This window comes from Macadamia integrifolia, chromosome 10, assembly GCF_013358625.1.
Source record: "Macadamia integrifolia cultivar HAES 741 chromosome 10, SCU_Mint_v3, whole genome shotgun sequence".
NCBI classification, from domain to species: Eukaryota; Viridiplantae; Streptophyta; class Magnoliopsida; order Proteales; family Proteaceae; genus Macadamia; species Macadamia integrifolia.
Genome location: NC_056566.1, coordinates 23,767,529 through 23,786,541, shown reverse-complemented (window position 1 = coordinate 23,786,541; position 19,013 = coordinate 23,767,529). Strand labels below are relative to the sequence as shown.

Sequence of the window (19,013 nt, the reverse complement as noted above, 5' to 3'; positions counted from 1 at the left end):
GAATCACCAATTACATGGAAAGTTTGATCATCGTGGGATCCGTCGCATATTTCTTGGATACTCACCCACTCAAAAGGGATATCGTTGTTACCATTTTCCCATGAGACATATGTACATCACCATGGATGTTGTGTTCCATAAAATCAAAAGCTTATTATCCAGAACCTACACCTCTTCAAGGGGAGTCTAGTATAGTGGAAGATGTGTAATGTAAGACTAAAATCACAAGTGATCCTAATCCCAAGTAGGATCTGAAAAATCTGGCTGAATAGGGAGAAATATAAGATCTCACAAAACATAGCTTAGATAGAGCTAAAACTTGGACTAGATGAAGGTCCTAAATGGGTCAACAAGCCATCAAAAGATGAGCATCAACTGATGGCTGGTTGGGAAGTTATCTCGAATAATGAAAAAGGAAAATTTATGGAAGTTCTGCAGTACAGCAGCTACAGGCCTTCAACTGGTCTTTGATGGAACTTCTGAACTTCAACAAGCTTGTAATGATCACTCAAACACTCTCTCACAGCAAACAAATAAAAGGAAAAGAAGGAAAAGAAAGAAAAGAAAGAAAATTGATGGACGGTTGAGAAGGGTGGAGAAGAATTAATGAATGGACATCTCACCCCTCAAGTTTTGAGTATCTCACCCATGAGTAAACACTCAATTTTCATAAACTTCAATCTCCATTCTCATTATGATGAATGGGATTTAAATAGCTTTACAACTTGGACATAAAGAAATAACAAAAAAGGAAACTAATGGACTGATTCTAACTTCCTAAATTGACTTAAGAAATAACTTCTAATTACCTTGCCTCACATATAAAAAGGAAACTGCTAACTTACTTGATCACTAAGCTAGCCAAATATGAAACAAAGTTCTGACTAAAAAAGGAAACAAATCTTCCTAAGTTACAAAGCTTGCTTGTTAAGATAAAACAAAGAAATAAAAATAGAAACTAATATCTAATATCCTAACAAGTTCTGGCAGCATCTTTCCCAAGCCAGCTGTCAATATTGGACCCCAAGGTACTATTAACTGTTCACGTGAACAGTACCTGCGTGAACAGTAACAGCAGGTTGGCTGATCCGATTGGAGAAAAATAAGGCTAGTTCGATGTATGAAACTGAACCAGATCTAAACCAGAATGGGGCCAGCATTGAACTCTCCTTTTGACAGCTCGATCCACATCAATGTGCTTCCGATTAACCCATTGGAAGTGGATGACATGGTTTCTGAGGAAGGAATAACCAGCTAGGAACAACAGCAAGGACCAATTTCAGCCCAGGGGGAGCTGATTCTATCACAAGGGGAGACAATCAAACCTCCAGTATATGTTCGTAAACGGCATAAGCAACCCGACCCTACCATCACCACCACTGCGCCTAGTCAGTCGTATTCTCTAGATCCAACTCATACTGTTGGTGAGTTTTCTTCCTATGTTCAATCCCTTGATTTGCCAATAGCTATACATAAACCTCGAAGGGAATGCATTAAACATCCCATTTCTTCTCCTTCCTTCCATACTTTTGTTTTCTCTTTGTCGTCTGTTTCTGTTCCCCATAACTGACAAAAAGCTCCTGTTGATCCAAAGTGGAAAGAAGCAATGAATGAGGAAATGAGAGCTCTTGGGAAGAATAATACATGGGATCTAGTTTATCTCCCACCAGGAAAGAAACCCGTTGAATGCAAATGGATTTTCACTATGAAACAATCTGCAAATGAATCTGTGGACAGGTATAAGGTAAGCTGGTTGCAGGAGGATTTTTTACTCAAACGTATGGCATTGACTACCAAGAAAACTTTTCTCCAATTGCAAAGATGAACACTATCTGAGTTATCATACCATGTGATGTCAACTGTGGTTGGGATTTACAACAACTTGATGTGAAGAATGCTTTCTTGTGCAGAGAACTGGAGGACAAAGTGTATATGGACGTCCCTAATGGGTTTACCTCCCAACAGACTCAAGACAAGGTGTGCAAGCTGAAATAGGCTCTATATGGGTTGAAGCCGTCCCCACGAGCTTGGTTTGGCCGGTTCCACAGTGCAATGACTGTCATAGGCTACAAGCAAAGCAATGCAGATCGCACTCTACTCATCAAGAAGTCAAGGGAACATGTCACTATTCTCATCGTTTACGTGGATGATATAGTGATTATTGGCAGTGACATTCAGAAGATGGCACACCAAAAATATTATTCAGGTATAGAGTTCGAAATCAAAGACTTGGCGAAACTAAGGTATTTTTTTGGTATTGAGGTAGCCCATTCAGTTCAAGGTATCTTCCTCTCTCAACGAAAGTATACTCTTGACCTTCTTTTTGATACAGGGTTGTTAGTATATAAAGCTGCTAACACTCCCTTGGAGCCTAACTCACACCCCAAGGAAAAAGATGGAGAACCGGTTGACAAGAGTAGTTATCAGAGGCTAGTTGGCAGACTCATATATCTTTCTCATACTCGACTTATTATAGCTTTCGCTATCAATCTAATAAGCCAATATAAGCACGATCCGTATTCAACTCATTTAGAGATAGAATATCGGATTTTGAGGTATTTGAAGTCTGCTATGGGAAAAGGAGTTCTATTCTCCCCTCATGGTCATTTGCACATGGAAGTATTTACTAATGAAGATTGGGCTAGCTGCCCAGATGATAGGACATCAACCCCTGGGCATTGTACCATGGTTGGAGGGAATCTTGTCACATGGCAAAGCAAAAACCAAATAGTGGTTGCAAGGTCCAACGTTGAAGCAGAGTTTCAAGCCATGGCACATGGCATATGTGAGCTTCTTTGGCTCCAGGGTCTCCTTCAGGATTTGAGTGTTTCTATTATTTTCCTATGCGACTCTATTGTGACAATAAGTTAGCGATCAGTATGCACACAATCCGGTTCATTATGATCGTACGAAGCATGTGGAAATTGATCATCACTTCATCAAGGAGAAGCTGAAATAAGGCATTACTTGCATTCTCCTTGTGACCTCTGAAGCTCAATTAGCTAATATATTTACTAAAAGTCTCAATAGTAAACTTTTCTATCCAAATGTTAGAAAGTTGGGCATGTTTGACGTGTGTGCACCAACTTGAGGGGGAGAACTGTAATGTGGGGTTTTAAGGGTGTTATAGACTTTAAGGGTATTTTGGTCCTTGTAATATTCTAGAACATTCTTTTCTCCACAGTAAATAAAGAGGGGATGGTGTCTAATTGACACAAGCTCAATTCCCGAAATCAGCAGGGAAGCATCATATATTTTCTTCCAAGGCTTTATTTATTGTTTTTTGCACCATTCTCCACACAGATGTTGAGGAAAACCATTGTGGTTCTTTTCCTTGTAAGGTAATCTGGAAATCCAAAGTTCCACTAGAAATGCAAGCATTAGGATGGGAGATCAATAAAAAAAATACTTATTTATGATAGAGATCAAAAGAGACTGCTGGCAGCACTCCATTTCACCAAAATCTCTTTGATGTGTATTGATGGACTGCCTTTTCTTTTTTGCTTCCTTCCCATACAAAATTGGCTCCACTTCTTGACTCTGTATCACATGCCTTGGGTGTTTCCTGGTGAAGTGATCTTAGTATTCACATTCAGTTCCTTTTCGCAAGTTCACAAGAAGGCAATTTTAATGAGAAAGGGTATTGTTTGCATCTAGTGGTGCATTTGGGAGGAGAGAATTTCTAGATTATTCTGAGACTATTTTAACTTGCATATATAGGGTTATTGACAAAATCAAAGCCATGGCTGGCTGGCTACTAACTTGGGCTGCAGTGCATGATCTTTTTTACGAATATTCCTGCTGGTAAGCTCTTTTCAGACTGGGAACCTTGATTTTCTTGAGGGAGACAGTGGATAAGATGGTAGGATTATAGAAGCCTCCTCCTGAGGGATTACCTCAACTGAATGTGGATGGATGTTCTTTATGGACTCAGAGGGATGAGGAACCTGACCTAGAAACCATGGCATTATGTTCACTATATCAGACCCTAATGTGGTTCTGGACCACCTCAAGTAAGAATTCCAGAAACCAATCAAAAACCAGAGTAACTGAAATTCTGGTGGAAGGCTTTATTTCACTGACAGAATCAGTTATTAAAAGTTTTGGGCAATCCAACAGTTGGAACTTGAGATCTGAAGAATCCAACAGTGAATAGAATTCAAAATAAAGAACTTCAGAATCAGAAAAATGGAGAAACCTAACTTATCAAGCACAACTCAGAAAGGGCTCAAAAACTGGATGAGGGTCTTATCAACATAGGCAAATAACTCTCAGAAAATTTCAGCCAACTCCAATGGTGGAAAGTGGAATTGGGAGATCTTGAGATTGCCTACTGGAACAAGTAATTTCAAGTATAATGACATTCGATGGCCAGAAGTCGCTGATTTTGGAAGCGATAATAAATTATGAAGATTAAGTGAAACACAGCAACTACTAGAGACTAGACCAACAGCAACCAAGGCTGCGTTTGGTAGTCATTCTGATGCAGCAGCGCTCCGATGGATCGACCCAAACCCGCTCCAAAACCCAGACCAAGACCCAAATCCAATTTGGGTTCCAAGTTTAATAGAATATTCTAGGATTTTATTTTTATTTGAGAATATTTGTTTCCTATTTGAGTCCTTATTTGCTCCTAATTATGTTAGCCTAGGTGTAGGAAATTTTATTTCTGTCTTTGATTTTAATTAGAAGGTTTTAATTTTATTTTATTATAAATTAGACATGTAATTCATGAGAAAATTAGTTGATTATTGAAGAAAAAAAAAGTGATTGTGAAACCCCCCCCTACGTGGCTGTCTTTTTTTCTTCTTCTCCCCCCTTCTCCTTCTTCTCTTCCCTGCAATCTCTCTTTTGTCTTCTCTTCTTCTTCCTAATCCTTTTAGTTCTTTCTGTTTATACTCTGATCGGATATACTCTGTTTTTGGGCAACGTTAGCAGCACCACACAAGTGGGTCGATCTCCATCATACCCTAAGCTATTGGTACGAAACTTGGAGCAACAGTAGCCAGCCCTAAGGCGGTTCAGATATCTGAATCTGAAGTCGAAAACACTTCTGGTTTGTGAACTATAACTCTGCAACCAGATCTGGAACAGTATCCATCGCCAGACCTGAGTTGCAGGTTCAGATCTCCTCCTTTCCTGTACTGGTTGGGTGATCCATGACTGCATCCAAGAGGCCTCTGACCTGGGGACCTTAGCCTAAAGTGTGAGAACAAACAGAGCTCTAATGAAGAAGTTTTCTTCAATGAAGCTGCAACTGGTATTTCCGCCTTGGGTTTGAGAAGCAGCGAAGAAGAATACTCTTCTCTCCCACGATTCTCTCAAGTCTTTAAAGCCTTCCTTTTTCTCTTAAGTACTTTATTTGTTGTTTTCCCCTATTGCCCATCTCCATTATTCTTAATCCCACTTGTGTCCCCTTTACTTGACCGACCCCTCTATCACTTAGGAATTCCAGATTATTTACAATAGTGCCACTCCTTAGAAATTTCACATTATTTACAAAACTGCCATTGATTCTGATATTTGTGCTTTTCATTTAAGTGGGCCCACACCCATCCTAGTTGGATCTTTTGGGGCCCACCGGCCCGCATTACATTCAGTTCCAAAAACGACGTTTCGTGTCAAAAACAGAATTTTTAGTTTCTGTGTCAAAACATCATTTAAAAAAAAAAAAAAAATGGTGTTTGGTGAACTTGTTTAAAAAACGATTACCCTAGTTTTCACTTTTTTTTTTTGTATTTGGAACGAAACGAAAATGACGGAACAAGGTTTTGTTGTTCCATCATTTTGCATTTCTAGGGTTTTTTTTTTTTCCAAAAAAAAGAAAAAACACCAAGTTGACACCAAATGCTTAATTCCGTTTTTTTGTTCCCATAAAACGAAAAAACGCCAAAAATGTTTTTCTAGATGACTACCAAACGCAGCCTAAGAATCGAAAGAAGAAAGCATATGCAACATTTAACAATCTGACCTTTAATCTGAAGAAGAAGGTAGAAGAGAGGAGAAGGATATGACCACCTATGGACTAGACTAGAATCACCACCAATCAGCCTGTTGAATCACCACAACAGAAATTTACTGCATCACCACAGAATAAACAAAGGTTTAAGCCAATTCTCATCACTCCAAAATGCAAACAAGGCTGGAGCCCTTTACAAACTTATATAGAGAGTGCCTAAACTGAAGCAGACACTAAAAGGAAAGGCTGGAACCATCCTGACCTTACCAGGAACTGAAGTAGAAATAAAGATTAACTTGATCTCCTAAACTGACCATGAAACAGAAACCCAAAACAAACCAGGAAAATTATTTCTAATCACAAGCTATAGCAGAAGTCCTATACTGAATAGGACTTACCAAAACAGAATAGCAAAAGGACTGAAATTTATAACCAAGTTTACAAAGAAACTAATTAATGAAAAACATAGTTGTCAAGGCGACGACTTGGCGTCCAAGTGGTTTGCCTGGGGCCTAGGCGACAGTAGCCTTATTGCACTGCATGTCGCCTTGTGTTTTGGCACTTATTTATGCCATATATCATTTAAGTAAATGTTTTATATTTGTTATTTTATTTATTTAAGACATTATTCATAAATAAGCAAATATCCCCTATTTGAATCTAATAAAAATAGTTTAAAAATCAAATTCCAGAAGGATAAAAAGTCAACCCCCCAGTCCAAGAACAAAAACTGAATTTTGGTTATAGGGGCGATTTTCAACTTTTAAATGCTAGGTTTTTTCTCAATTATGAAAATTTTATAAATACTATCAGGTTAAAACATTGCCAACCATAAAATTATTTTCATTCAAGTAATTTTAACAGTATTCGCGCACTTTAAAATAAGTTTGATCGACGCATAACTTTGTCATTACAACTCAGATTTAAGTAATCTTAGACTTGTTAGAAAGTTGGTTTTATGTTATACCTAATACAAAAAGTCTCATGTAAAAATAAAATCATTTGACCAGTCAAACTTATTATAGAACTAGAGCATTTCTCTAAATATTGATTTTTTGTAACTTTATGTGACTTAGTGTTGATTTTTTATGATTTTTTGTGGTTAAATGTTGATTTTTAATGAGTTGATGTGACTTAATGTTGATTTTTTATGATACAAGGTATATGTAGCTTACTAAATAATGTCAGAAAATAAGGAAAATAAAAAATAACACCCGGTCACCTTGTTCGCCTTAAGGCAGGCACCTAAGCGCTTAGACAGCCCTCCAACACCTTGATTCGCCTTGGCGCCGTGACAACTATGATGAAAAATAAAAAGATAACAACCCTTATATTGATCCACAGTTAGAGACCGAACTGAACTAATGGTTTAGTTTTGAACCAGATATTTGGCCCAAAATCAGAACTGCAAAGGGGTTTTCTGGTTTGGTTCTTTTCCTCATGCGTTGGGTGTGCCTTGAGCCTTGAATAGTTGAATCTGCATCAAATTCATTCAGCATCTAGTGTCCAAATTAATTATTTCCTTCCAATGGAAAATGAGTACTAATGAGATGGCCGATGACTCAGCAAAACCCCAGGCATGTCCATCCTAGGCTATGTTATGGAAAGCTAATCCTTTATGAGTGATATTCAAATTCATGGGAGTGTTTTGTAACTGTTTCAGTTTTGAGATAGTTCTTTGAGCTGGTTCCCCTTTTGGAACGTTACACTTCTACAGTTGTCCTTTCTTTCTATCATGAAGCAAGGAGAAGTCTCTGTAATAACCGAAGGGAAAGGCTTTTTAAAAAGTTAGAATAGAATAAAATTTATAAAAAAAGAGAGACAGCAAGCACCTTACCTGTTTTTGGAGCACTAAATTGAATGATAAGAAATGCTAACAAATCAACCAGAGAAATCAAACTCCAATTGAGTAGAGCAGCTGTATGAAACAGTAAAGAAGAAAACAATTAAGAACTAAGTGACATGAACATAAATGCACACACACAGAATCTGGAGATATGGCTGATAGATCTTACAGTGAAAATTCAAAACCATTTTCCAAACCTGGACTATTAAAAAGTTTAACCTATCAAAAATAATTATTAAAAAAATAAATTTACGCTATCGAAGATGAAGTGCTAATGAATGTAGCTGTCTCTAGTGACTTCGAAATACTAATGAATAGAAATTCCAGGCCTTTTGCATCAATTGAGCATACTATAATAAATTCTTGATTATATATGGAAACAAAAAGAATGTAAGCGCTAACAGAAAAATTGCTATTTCAAAGGCAATACTAGAACAAGTGGTATTGAGAAGAGATTTTAATAACATAGGCTTGCTTGTGAAAAGGTGATGCAGATTAATAACCAAAATAGGCTTGTTTTATTAGGAATAAGCTTAGGGTTGGGTTCCATACATGTTGGGCCTTTGATCCCATGTGTTTTGAGTATAATAGATCACTTTTATGGGTCTAAAAGGGGGGGTCTAAGAATAAATACGGGATTACTAGTTAGTTTTCATTTTCATTAGTTTCCTTTTTAGTTGGGCTTGATTTGAGTTATATTTGTTTCCTTAGGAGTCAAGTTATTAATTTAGTCAAGTCATTAATAGTTAGTTTCCTTTTTCAACTAGTTTCTAATTTCAGTTTTTAGTAACTATTGTATTAGGAGAATATTTAGTTTCCTTTTTGAGGAACCTTCTATTTTGTAATTCCCTCCCCCATTAACATTATAAATAAAGAAGAGGAGGCTCCTAAAAGCCTATAATGATTTTGATAAAAAAAATAATGGTTGTTGCTATTGTCTTCTTCATGAAGAGTTGTCTTGTGTTTGATCAAGGCTGAAGGAATTGGTGTTTGATCCAATTGACTCCTTGCGGCGTGAAGTCCAGGAGGGTTCTACAAGTATCTTCTTATTGCTCTTTTAGTTATTCTCAAGCTTGTTTCATAGATCTGCTACTGTTCATAAGACAGTCCTTGATTTGTCTCTGCCCATCTGGTACTGTTCAGTCATAGAAATTACTGGGCTTTTTCTGAGATCGATAGCTGCTGTTTGCTTTGTTTCTGTTGGTCTGATTTAATTGTTTATCTTAGTGGAAATCTGGTTGTTCTTTGGTTTATAAGTTCCTACAGTATTGGGTCTAGTTTGGTTTGTCAAATCTAGTTCTACATTAAAAGGGTAATGTCAAAGTCTGGTACAGAACTTTAACTAAATCTTATGAGATGAATTTTGATTCGGTTATTTCAATGTAAAGGAATAATTATAACGAATTACATGTAGCCAACGACAAAATAGTCAGGATAAGATGGGAATCCAGACAAAAAGAGCATGCCTCTCCACTACAACCATTGTGTAGACTTTAAGTTCCAAATGTCAGTGTGAATGTGTGATACCCCCCAAAGGCAGCCTAAGTCAAGATGATTTCACAAAGAGGTTTCCACTGTACAGTCCAACCAACTGCCTATTGGCCCCTCTAGTTAATGAGAAAAATCACTTCTCTCATGACTGGTCACAATCTGGCTGTTTCTCAATTTCAGTCTTCTCTGGCTACCCAAGTTGACTAGCCGATTTGGGCCACCGAATCAGAATTTAAAAGCTTGAGATTTTAAGGATTAATAGAGGATGATGGAACTGTAAAACCCTAAAAGTTATACCGACTTCTGACATGAGCAGTCAAACCACATTCCCCTAAGCTCTTTGTATTCTCGAGGTATCATTCGATAAGTCATAGTCACATCAGCTTTAAGAATCCCATATGATGATTGCTCCACAAAAATTCTACATCTTAAACTCCTATATCTAATCATTTACATCTCACAAATATAACTAAGATTTAAGAGTTCAAGCAGACAAGGTCCAAAGAAGTTAGATCATCAAGACAACAGATAGGTATTCCGAAGCTTCTTTTCCAATCTTAAACTTCACCGACTGGAAAAAATGGAAGATAATTCTAAAAGCCTTAACTACCACAGTACATATCAAACCACCTAAACAAAAAAACAATCTTTGCATATCATGTGCAGAAACCACCTCACCAAAGGAAAGTGGAGGGGGAAGGTAGAAAATGAAAAGCAAAGGGGCCCTAGGACAACCTGATCAATAAAGAAAGTCTATGTTACTAGCCAACAACAATTGAACCCTGGGAAAAAAATGTAGCGACGATAGGCAAGTTGACTAATGTAATTTTTGTTGACATGTATGATCATAAAGGACTCACATCAAGCAATATTTGAACATTCACATATCTGAGACTTACTTGATACGATCATATGATCTTAGTATTCCACAGTAATCTTTTCCTCAACATAATTTTCCCACAAAACTTTAGAAGACGTTCACTATATATATTTATTTTGCTAATGATGACCAGAAACTGTTTCTAAAGCTCTCAAAGATCACTGGAATTTTGGTGTACCAACTCCTTGCCTCCCTACAAACCATAATTGTAATTATGGATACTAAGACCTTCACGATCACACCCTTAATCTACTAAACCCTACTCAAAACCTCATTTACACTGGAAATTAATCAAATTCAGATAAACGAATAAAGCCAGCCAAAAAAAACACCTGGAAAATTGTCAAAAAAATGGTTTTAACAAAATATTACTCAAAATTAATCTTGTTGACATTGAATCTTTAAGGAATTAACAAACAATTATTGCCGAAAGGCTACATTGCAAGAAATTTTTTATGAGAAATTCTTCCGAGAACAAAAAATGGCATACCTGTTAATAGCAGCAGAGGCAATACAAAACCACCAAGGAAATTTCTCATGACGTGCCCTCTTTCTTAATCCAACCACTTGATTTTCATCACCATTGTCTTTCAGTAACCAAATTCAGTGAAGGGCTCTCTTATTTATGAATTTATAACCGTTTGGCTTGAGAAAAATAATCAAATAATCCATTACGACCGCCAATGTCCGACAAAGAATACCAGAAATTCGTCAATGGGGTTTCTAATTTACAACAAAAAACACAAAACCCAGTTCCAGAAAATGAAGAAATCTTCTTCGGAACTACCAAATTTAACTACAAAACAAAGTAGCTAGAAAACAGAGGCTTCTAATCTGTTCAGTCTCTAATCTCAGCTAGATATGGTCGGATGGAAGAAAAAGAGTCTGGGCAGTAAATTAAAATTGGGATTTCAGTAAAGATTAACAAAATATGAGTAAACGAAACCAAAATAAAAAGAAGCTCTGAGCTTGAGATCGAAAACCGTATTGTATGATAAAGAATTCTTCCTGATGGTTGATGGGAAGCCTCTGTTTACAAGTTCTTGGGTTGAGTTTTGATGGAAGCTTTGTTTATAAGTTGGGGGACGTGTTTTCTACGCCAGACACAGGAGTGCAAAATGACTATAATACCCCTTCTCATCGATACTCAAACTAATACTCTCATTGGCCATAGGAGCTAGAGCAGGGGTCACATAAAACATTTTTCCTATTAGTTTTATTCTTTAGGGTGAGTGATAACTGGAGACCTTTATTTAGATTTTATTTTATTTTATTTTTAAATACAGCCATGATGAGGATGGCATCCACAGTGTCTGACCCTTTGGATTAGGATGGAAGTATATTTCAACAAGGATGGGAGTTGCCACACATCACTATTCTGTTTATATTTAAATATAAAAATTGATATATAATTAATCTAGATCATTCTCTAGACATCCAATGGTGAAGATTGTTACATTTATAATTTTTTTATTAAAAAATATTTTTTAATTCATATTCTTCAAAAATCTTCTCCCATGAAAAGGACAATTTTTTTTTTTTCTTTGGCAGTCTAAATTTGACTTCTGGTTAGTTGATATGAATTCTACCTTCAAGGAGACAATCACATGGAGCCCATCCATTGTGAGAAAAAATAAATAGGCACTTTTAATGAATTTGTGTGTCTTGAATGAGCATCAGGTCATCCATAGTGGATGAAGAATCTCTTTAATAGTATTAATATTATCCATGATCATTAGTACTATACTATCAGAGGGGTAGTTTCTTGATCCTTGGGTTTCATCTTCTCATTAATTGACTTCAACCTTTAAGATTTTTCTAACGCTCATGACCATGAAAGGTATGATAGAGATAATCAACTAACTAGCAACCCTTCCCTTGCAATTGCGCTGTTATGCACATTGAGGATCCACATCAGCAGCAACAACTAATAAGGCTCCGTTGGGTATCGTTCTAAAAGAAGGTTTCTGGAGTTTTTTCGTTCTATTGGAACAAAAAAATAAAATCTTCTATTTGATGCACTTATGGTCCGTTTCTATTTTTTTGAAACAAAAAGTGAAAAAAAAATTGAAAAAACGAGATTGGATGGAACTCCAAAATGGAGTTCCGTTTTCCCAGTTTCGTTTTATTTTACCAAAAAAAAAAAAAAAAAAATCCCGTTAAAAATATGAAATTTTGAAACACTATTTTTTCGTTTAAAAACTGTATTTTGACACAGAAACTAAAATTTTTGTTTTTAACACGAAACAATATTTCTGAAACAGAAACGATACCAAATGGAGAGAAGGAGTCAACGAGTCACAAGAAGACCAGTAACATTGGAAGGCTATGTGTGACATGTGAGGTTGTTATTAGAGTTTTTGTGTTAGTTACACGTTGGGAGTGAGGTGTCTTGCTGTGAGTGGTTTTCATAGCTTGTATAAATAGGGAAGAGGTGTAGGAAAACAGAGGAGGAGAATAGTTTCGTTGGGAGGGATCTGGACCCTCGAATGTAGGAAATGTATTATTGAATTCCTTTTCTGTGAACAAGAACCTGAAGTACTTTCTTTCTTTCGCCATTGTTGAACTTCCAAATCACTTTTCCAAACATTTTGGTGCTTTCATTAGGAACAATGGGGAACAACATGAGATTAAAAAGTTTCGATGAAGCGGTTAAGAAGATTGCAAATTCAAATCTCTTGCAGGAACAACGGATTGAGGCATCCTTGAAGGATCATGAACAAAGATTTCAAGAACAGCAGAACGTGATGAATGATTTTGTGGTGAATATTACTACTATGGATGAAAGATTGGAAACAATTTTGCAAAAGCTTGTGAACACTGAATGGGTTAGGGCTGAGAGGAAATGACGGGTTGAAGCGTGCTTCAACGAGAAATCTGGATACGTGTATGGCAAATAGACAGTTGAAGCTGGAATTTCCAAGATTCAATGGAGAAAACCCAATCGGGTGGATCTTCAGTGCTGAAAGATGGTTTGAATTTCATGAAATGGATGATGAACAGAGGCTACAGATCGCCTCATTTTCTATGGAAGGCCAAGCTTTGCCTTGGCTTTAGTGGATGCATCGCACAGATCAATTTCATTCTTGGTTTGATTTCACAAAAGCTATAGAGATGAGATTCGGTCCATCAGATTATGAAGATCCTGAAGGGGATCTTGCCAAATTAACTAAGGTAACATCAGTGGTGGAATACCAGTGTCAATTCGAGAATCTTGCCAATAGAAGCTTCAACTTGCCCCCAAAATTTTTGATCAGTTGTTTTGTGGCGGGCCTTAAAGAGGAAATATGACGGGAGGTAAGAGTGTCGAGACCTTCTACTTTGGCTCAGGCAATCGGTTTAGCTCAATTGTATGAAGACAAGTACAATGATGCTAGAAAGATCTCATCAAAACCAAGTTGGGGTAAGGGATCATCTTCTTGGCCTTCACCAACTAGCGGTGCCAGTAGTAAACCGCAAATCATTTCATCTACAACTACTGCAAGCAGCAGTAACAGTATCCCTAACACTTACAAAATTCCAATTAGAAGGATGACTCCCAGTGAGCTACAGGCAAGAAGGGAAAAGGGGTTGTGTTACAATTGTGAAGAAAAATATTCACCACGTCATTGATGCAAGAATAAGCAGTTGTTCTGTTGGTGTATGATGTCTTATATTCTGTCGCAGTTTAATCCAGGGAGTACTGGTGCAGCACCTAGACAGGCAGGACAGCGGTCCCACTAGCTGATTAGCGGGCCGTGGGGGTTGCCTGCCCCCCTGCTATGCAAAGGGTGTAGGGGGCGCTGCCAATTGTAGTTTAATCCGGATTAGGGTGGCAATTGTAGTTTAATCCGGATTAGGGTTTTTTTCGCTACATATTTGTAGCGAGGGTTTCTTTCTCTGTAATGCAAGCAATACTGAGAGGTGTGAGGACGAGCGCTGTAACCCTATTCTCTATTGATAGTGAAGCAGGATCTCATCTCACCAGGGACGTAGGCAACCTTGCCGAACCTCGTAAAATCCGTGTGCATTGTTTGTTTTGTTTTTCCTTTATCTTCTGCATCGTTTTAGGGTTGCGTTTCTACATGTTCCTCTTAACGCATGAGGATGAAAATAGAGAAGATGTAAGTTGGGAAGGGTACGAAGATAAAGAGGCGGAAATAACCCCTACCATTTCATTTCATGCGATGGCTGGGTGTTATTCACCCCGAACTCTACAAATTCATGGGATCATTGGAGGATGCAAAGTAGTCATTATGATTGATGATGGGAGCACAAACAATTTTTTATAGCAAAGAGTGGCCAAATTTTTGAAGATACCAATCTATCCAGAGGCTAAGTTTACTGTGTTACTTGGATATGGCGAGCAGTTGGAGTGAGCTGGAGTTTGGAAAAAGGTGGGACTTCAAATTGAAGATCAGGTCTACCATGTGGATTTCTTTGTATTACCTATCAAAGGAGCTGATATTGTGCTTGGAGTTAAGTGGTTGGAGCAATTAGGCCCTATTCTCTTTGATTACAAACGCATGACAATGGATTTCCAATGGGGAACACGACCTGTCCATATGCAGGGAATTGGCCACATGGAAGAACACCAAATCCGGTACCATTGTTTGAGGAATTTATCAAGTATGGATGTTGTGGAATGTTGTTTTCAATTATATATGTTAGAATTCACTATGGAGAGCACAAAGGAAGAAACAACCAGTGATTTGGCAACTTTGTTGGAAGAATTTGGGATGGTGTTTGAAGTTCCTAAGGAGCTTCCACTGCACTGTGAGTATGACCATGCTATTCATCTGATGCCGGGAACGAAGCCAATTAATGTTCGACCCTACCGATACCCCCACTTCCAAAAGGCATAAATAGAGAAGTTGGTTGGAGAGATGCTCTCTACAGGGGTAATTAGGCCCAGTTGCAGTCCATACTCCTCTCCGGTACTGTTGGTGAAAAAAAAAGATGGTACTTGGAGATTCTGCACAAACTACAGAGCACTCAACGCTGTAACCATCAAAGATAAGTTCCCTATCCCTACTGTTGATGAATTGCTTGATGAGTTACATGGAGCTAAAGTGTTTTCTAAATTGGACTTAAGGGCTGGTTACCATCAAATTAGGGTCAAACCGATGTCCCAAAAACGGCATTTCAACCATGAGGGACACTATGAGTACTTGGAAATGCCCTTTGGGCTAACCAATGCCCCATCTACCTTTCAAGCCCTTATGAATAGCATTTTTAAACAATTTCTAAGGCAGTTTGTTCTCGTCTTCTTCGATGACATCCTAGTATACAGTCCAACATGGCAAGCTCATATGGCTCATCTTAGGCTGGTGCTTCAGGTCCTACGGACTCATACTCTCTATGCAAAGAGGACAAAATGTGAGTTTGGAAAATCCTCTATAAAATATTTGGGGCATATAGTTTCAGCCAAGGGGTAGAAGTTGAGCAGGGAAAGGTTACAATTATGAAACGGTGGCTAGTTCCTGCCAATATAAAATAATTGAGAGGATTCTTGGGTCTAACAGGCTGCTACCGCCGATTTATTAAATGCTATTCTCAAGTTGCTTTCCCAGTCACTGAATTACTTAAGAATGATGCATTTAAATGGTCATCGCAAGCGCAAGAATCTTTTGAGACTCTAAAAGAGACAGTAACTCAGACCCCTGTATTGGCTTTACCAAACTTCGATCAGCCCTTTGAAGTTGAGACTGATGCTTCAGGAAATGGAGTGGGTGCGTTGCTAGCTCAAGCAGGCCACTCAATCACATTTTTCATCAAAAAGTTGCCTCCCAAGTTGATAATGGCTTCTACCTACGTAAAGGAATTGTATGCACTGACTGAAGCTGTACTCAAGTGGCGGCAATACCTTTTGCAGGCAAGGTTCATCATAAGAACTGATCACAAGAGCCTCAAATCACTACTCGAGCAAACCATACAAACTCCCGAGCAGCAACAGTGGCTTACCAAATTGATGGGTTTCACATATGAGATACAAAACAAACCCGGAAAGGAAAATAATGTTGCTGATGCTCTATCTCGATGTCCTACTCATAAGTTGATGGCTATTACAATGCCATTCTTTAATGTCTTGGATAAGCTAAAGATAGAACAAGCTCAAGATGCATCCTTATAAGCGCTTATTACTTCTCTATTGCACACCTCAGCTAGTGCTCCAGATTACTCATACCAAAATGATCTATTACATTTTAAAGGTCGACTGGTGGTGCCCATGTCAGCTTCAGTTAAGCAAGACTTGCTCAATGAGTACCACTCTTCTCCAATTAGTGGACATGCTGGAGTTAAGCGAACCATGGCTTGGTTGGCATTGAGTTTTCAATGGCCTAGCTTGCGCAAGGATGTACAACAATTTGTGTCTCAATGCCAAGTGTGTCAACAGATGAAGGTGCTTAACACTAAGTCTGCTGGTTTGCTACAGCCACTTCAAATTCTGGACCAAATTTGGGAGGATGTGGCAATGGATTTTGTTGTGGGATTACCAACATCAGGTGGAAAATCAAGAATTATGGTAATAGTCGATCGCCTCAGCAAATATGGGCATTTCTGTGCTATTGTTTATCCAATTACAGCTGCTAAAGCAGCACAAGTGTTTACTGCGGAGGTATGTAGACTTCATGGCATCCCTAAGTCTATCGTGACAGATCGTGATCCTTTGTTTATATGCAAATTTTGGCAAGAGTTGTCTAAAATCCAAGGCACTACGCTGTGTATGAGTAGCTCTTACCATCCACAGTTAGATGGGCAGACTGAAGCTCTCAATAAATGTGTGGAAATGTATCTTCGAAGCTTTGTCTTTGATCATCCAGAGTAGCGGGTTAAGTGGCTTCCTTGGGCAGAGTATTGGTACAATACTGCCCTTCAAACCTCTGCTGGAATGACCCCTTTTGAAGTGGTATATCATTGAATTCCCCCAACTTTGAAGAGATATGAGCCTGGCAGTTCCAAGTTGGAGGCTGTGGATGCTGAATTGGCCAGCCGAGACGCTGTTTTTAAAACTCTTAAAACTAACTTGGTTGTAGCACAAGAGCGCATGAAGATGCAAGCCAATAAAAAGAGGCTTTAGGTCACCTTCCAAGTAGGGGATTGGGTGTTTGTTAAGCTCCAGCCTTATAGACAGTCATCTGCAGGTCACCGTGCTTCGAACAAGCTTGCTCCAAGATATTATGGCCCTTTCAAAGTGCTTGCTAGAGTTGGTGAAGTCGCCTATAGGTTGGACTTGCCGGTATACTCTCAAATTCATCCAACTTTTAATGTCTCTTGGCTTAAGAAATGTAATGGCAACCCAGCTGGTCAGGTACAAGGACTGTCAAGGACTTCATATTTGTCTCAACTTGCTGTCATACCATTAGCTATTATGGATTCTAGAGTAGTACTCCGTGGGTCGTGAAGACAACATCAAGTACTGGTTCAGTGGGAAGGTACAGTTCCTGAAAACGCTTCGTGGGAAGACCTTACTACCTTCGTCGTTGACTTTCCAAATTGGAACCTTGAGGACAAGGTTCCTTCCCGAAAGGGTGGCAATGTTATGCACATTGAGGATCCACGTTAGCAGGAAAACCAATAAGAAGGAGTCAACGAGTCACAAAAAGACCAGTAACATTGGAAGGCTATGTGTGACATGTGAGGTTGTAACTAGAGTTGTTGTGTTAGTTACACGTTGGGAGTGAGGTGTCTTGCTGTGAGTGGCTTTATGAATAGGGAAAAGGTGTAGGAAAATAAAGGAGGAGAATAGTTTCGTTGGGAGGGATCTGGACCTCGAATCTAGGAAATGTATTCTTGAATTCCTTTTTCTGTGAACAAGAACCTGAATTACTTTCTTTCTTTCTTTCGCCATTGCTGAACTTCTAAATCACTTTTCATCACACTCGCCCTGATCCCACCATGCTTCCCTATCCTAATTATTGAACCCACCTCCGTCACTGATCTTGATTCTCTTCAATTGTTAATCATATAATTATCTCTGTGCATACAACACCTATACATTTTTCAAAATTGAATAATTATAAAAATCTTTTAAAATTCAAATCAATTTTACATGCAACACCTGTATATTTTTTAAAATCCAATGATTATAAAAATATTTTAAAATTCAAATCTATTTTAACTTGAAATGCCTTACACTTTTACAATCTTTTGATTTAAAAACATGTACAGGAGTATGAGAGATTTGCAAAATTAAGAATTAGAGAAGATCTAAATCCCTTTGTTACTCTCCCACCCCAAGTCCCAAACAATCTCTTCCGATCGCGCCCAGACCCTACCCCTGCGGCCATTCCCCCCACCCTCCATGCAAGTTTGCCATTTTGCTTTCCCCGTGGCCTTGCAGAAGTCCTCGAGCTAGGCAGTGACATCGTATGCTTGATTTCCATTCGAGTGTCCATTGTCTCCACTCTTAGGCTTCGCCTTCTCGTTCTTTTGCTCGGCGTTGTTCTCTACCTTTTGAGTCGACCTTGTCCCCACCTTCTCTTGTTCAGATGATGCATGAGCTTGGGACCTCGTCTCTGAAGCCTTCTTAATCCCACATCACCATCACCCACAGAATATAATTGTTAGTTTCTTCATGAACTCAATAAAGCTTTTAAAGTATCATTCTACCATGTCATGTATGGGTTAAAATTTGAAAGGAAAACTAGAGAGAGAGAGAGAGACTTGGGTCGCCAAAGAAATGAAGAGGAAGAAGCAAAACCCACATTCAGCCTGACCAGAGCTTCCTACAGTACCATCTAAAGAGAATGTAGAAGAGAAAGATTAGTATATACATATAAGTGGATCAAATTTTATTCATGAATTTAAGTGCTTTTTAATAGTTTGTTGCTCTACTGCTGTTGTCAAATTTTTTT

The 19,013-nt window shown here is 38.3% G+C and overlaps 1 protein-coding gene across 2 annotated transcripts in view; it reads right to left on the bottom strand.

Moving 5' to 3' along the window:
• Positions 1 to 11,216, bottom strand: part of LOC122090917 (piezo-type mechanosensitive ion channel homolog) — a 33,087-nt gene extending 21,871 nt beyond the window's left edge. For both annotated transcript variants that reach the window (XM_042660682.1, XM_042660681.1), the window contains exons 1-2: positions 10,667 to 11,216; positions 7,797 to 7,877 (exon numbers count right to left, since the gene is read on the bottom strand). In XM_042660682.1, coding sequence (XP_042516616.1) covers positions 7,797 to 7,877; positions 10,667 to 10,715 — 130 coding nt within the window. In that variant the 5' untranslated portion in view covers positions 10,716 to 11,216. The remainder of the gene's footprint in view (positions 1 to 7,796; positions 7,878 to 10,666) is intronic.
• Between the last annotated feature and the right edge of the window lie 7,797 nt (positions 11,217 to 19,013).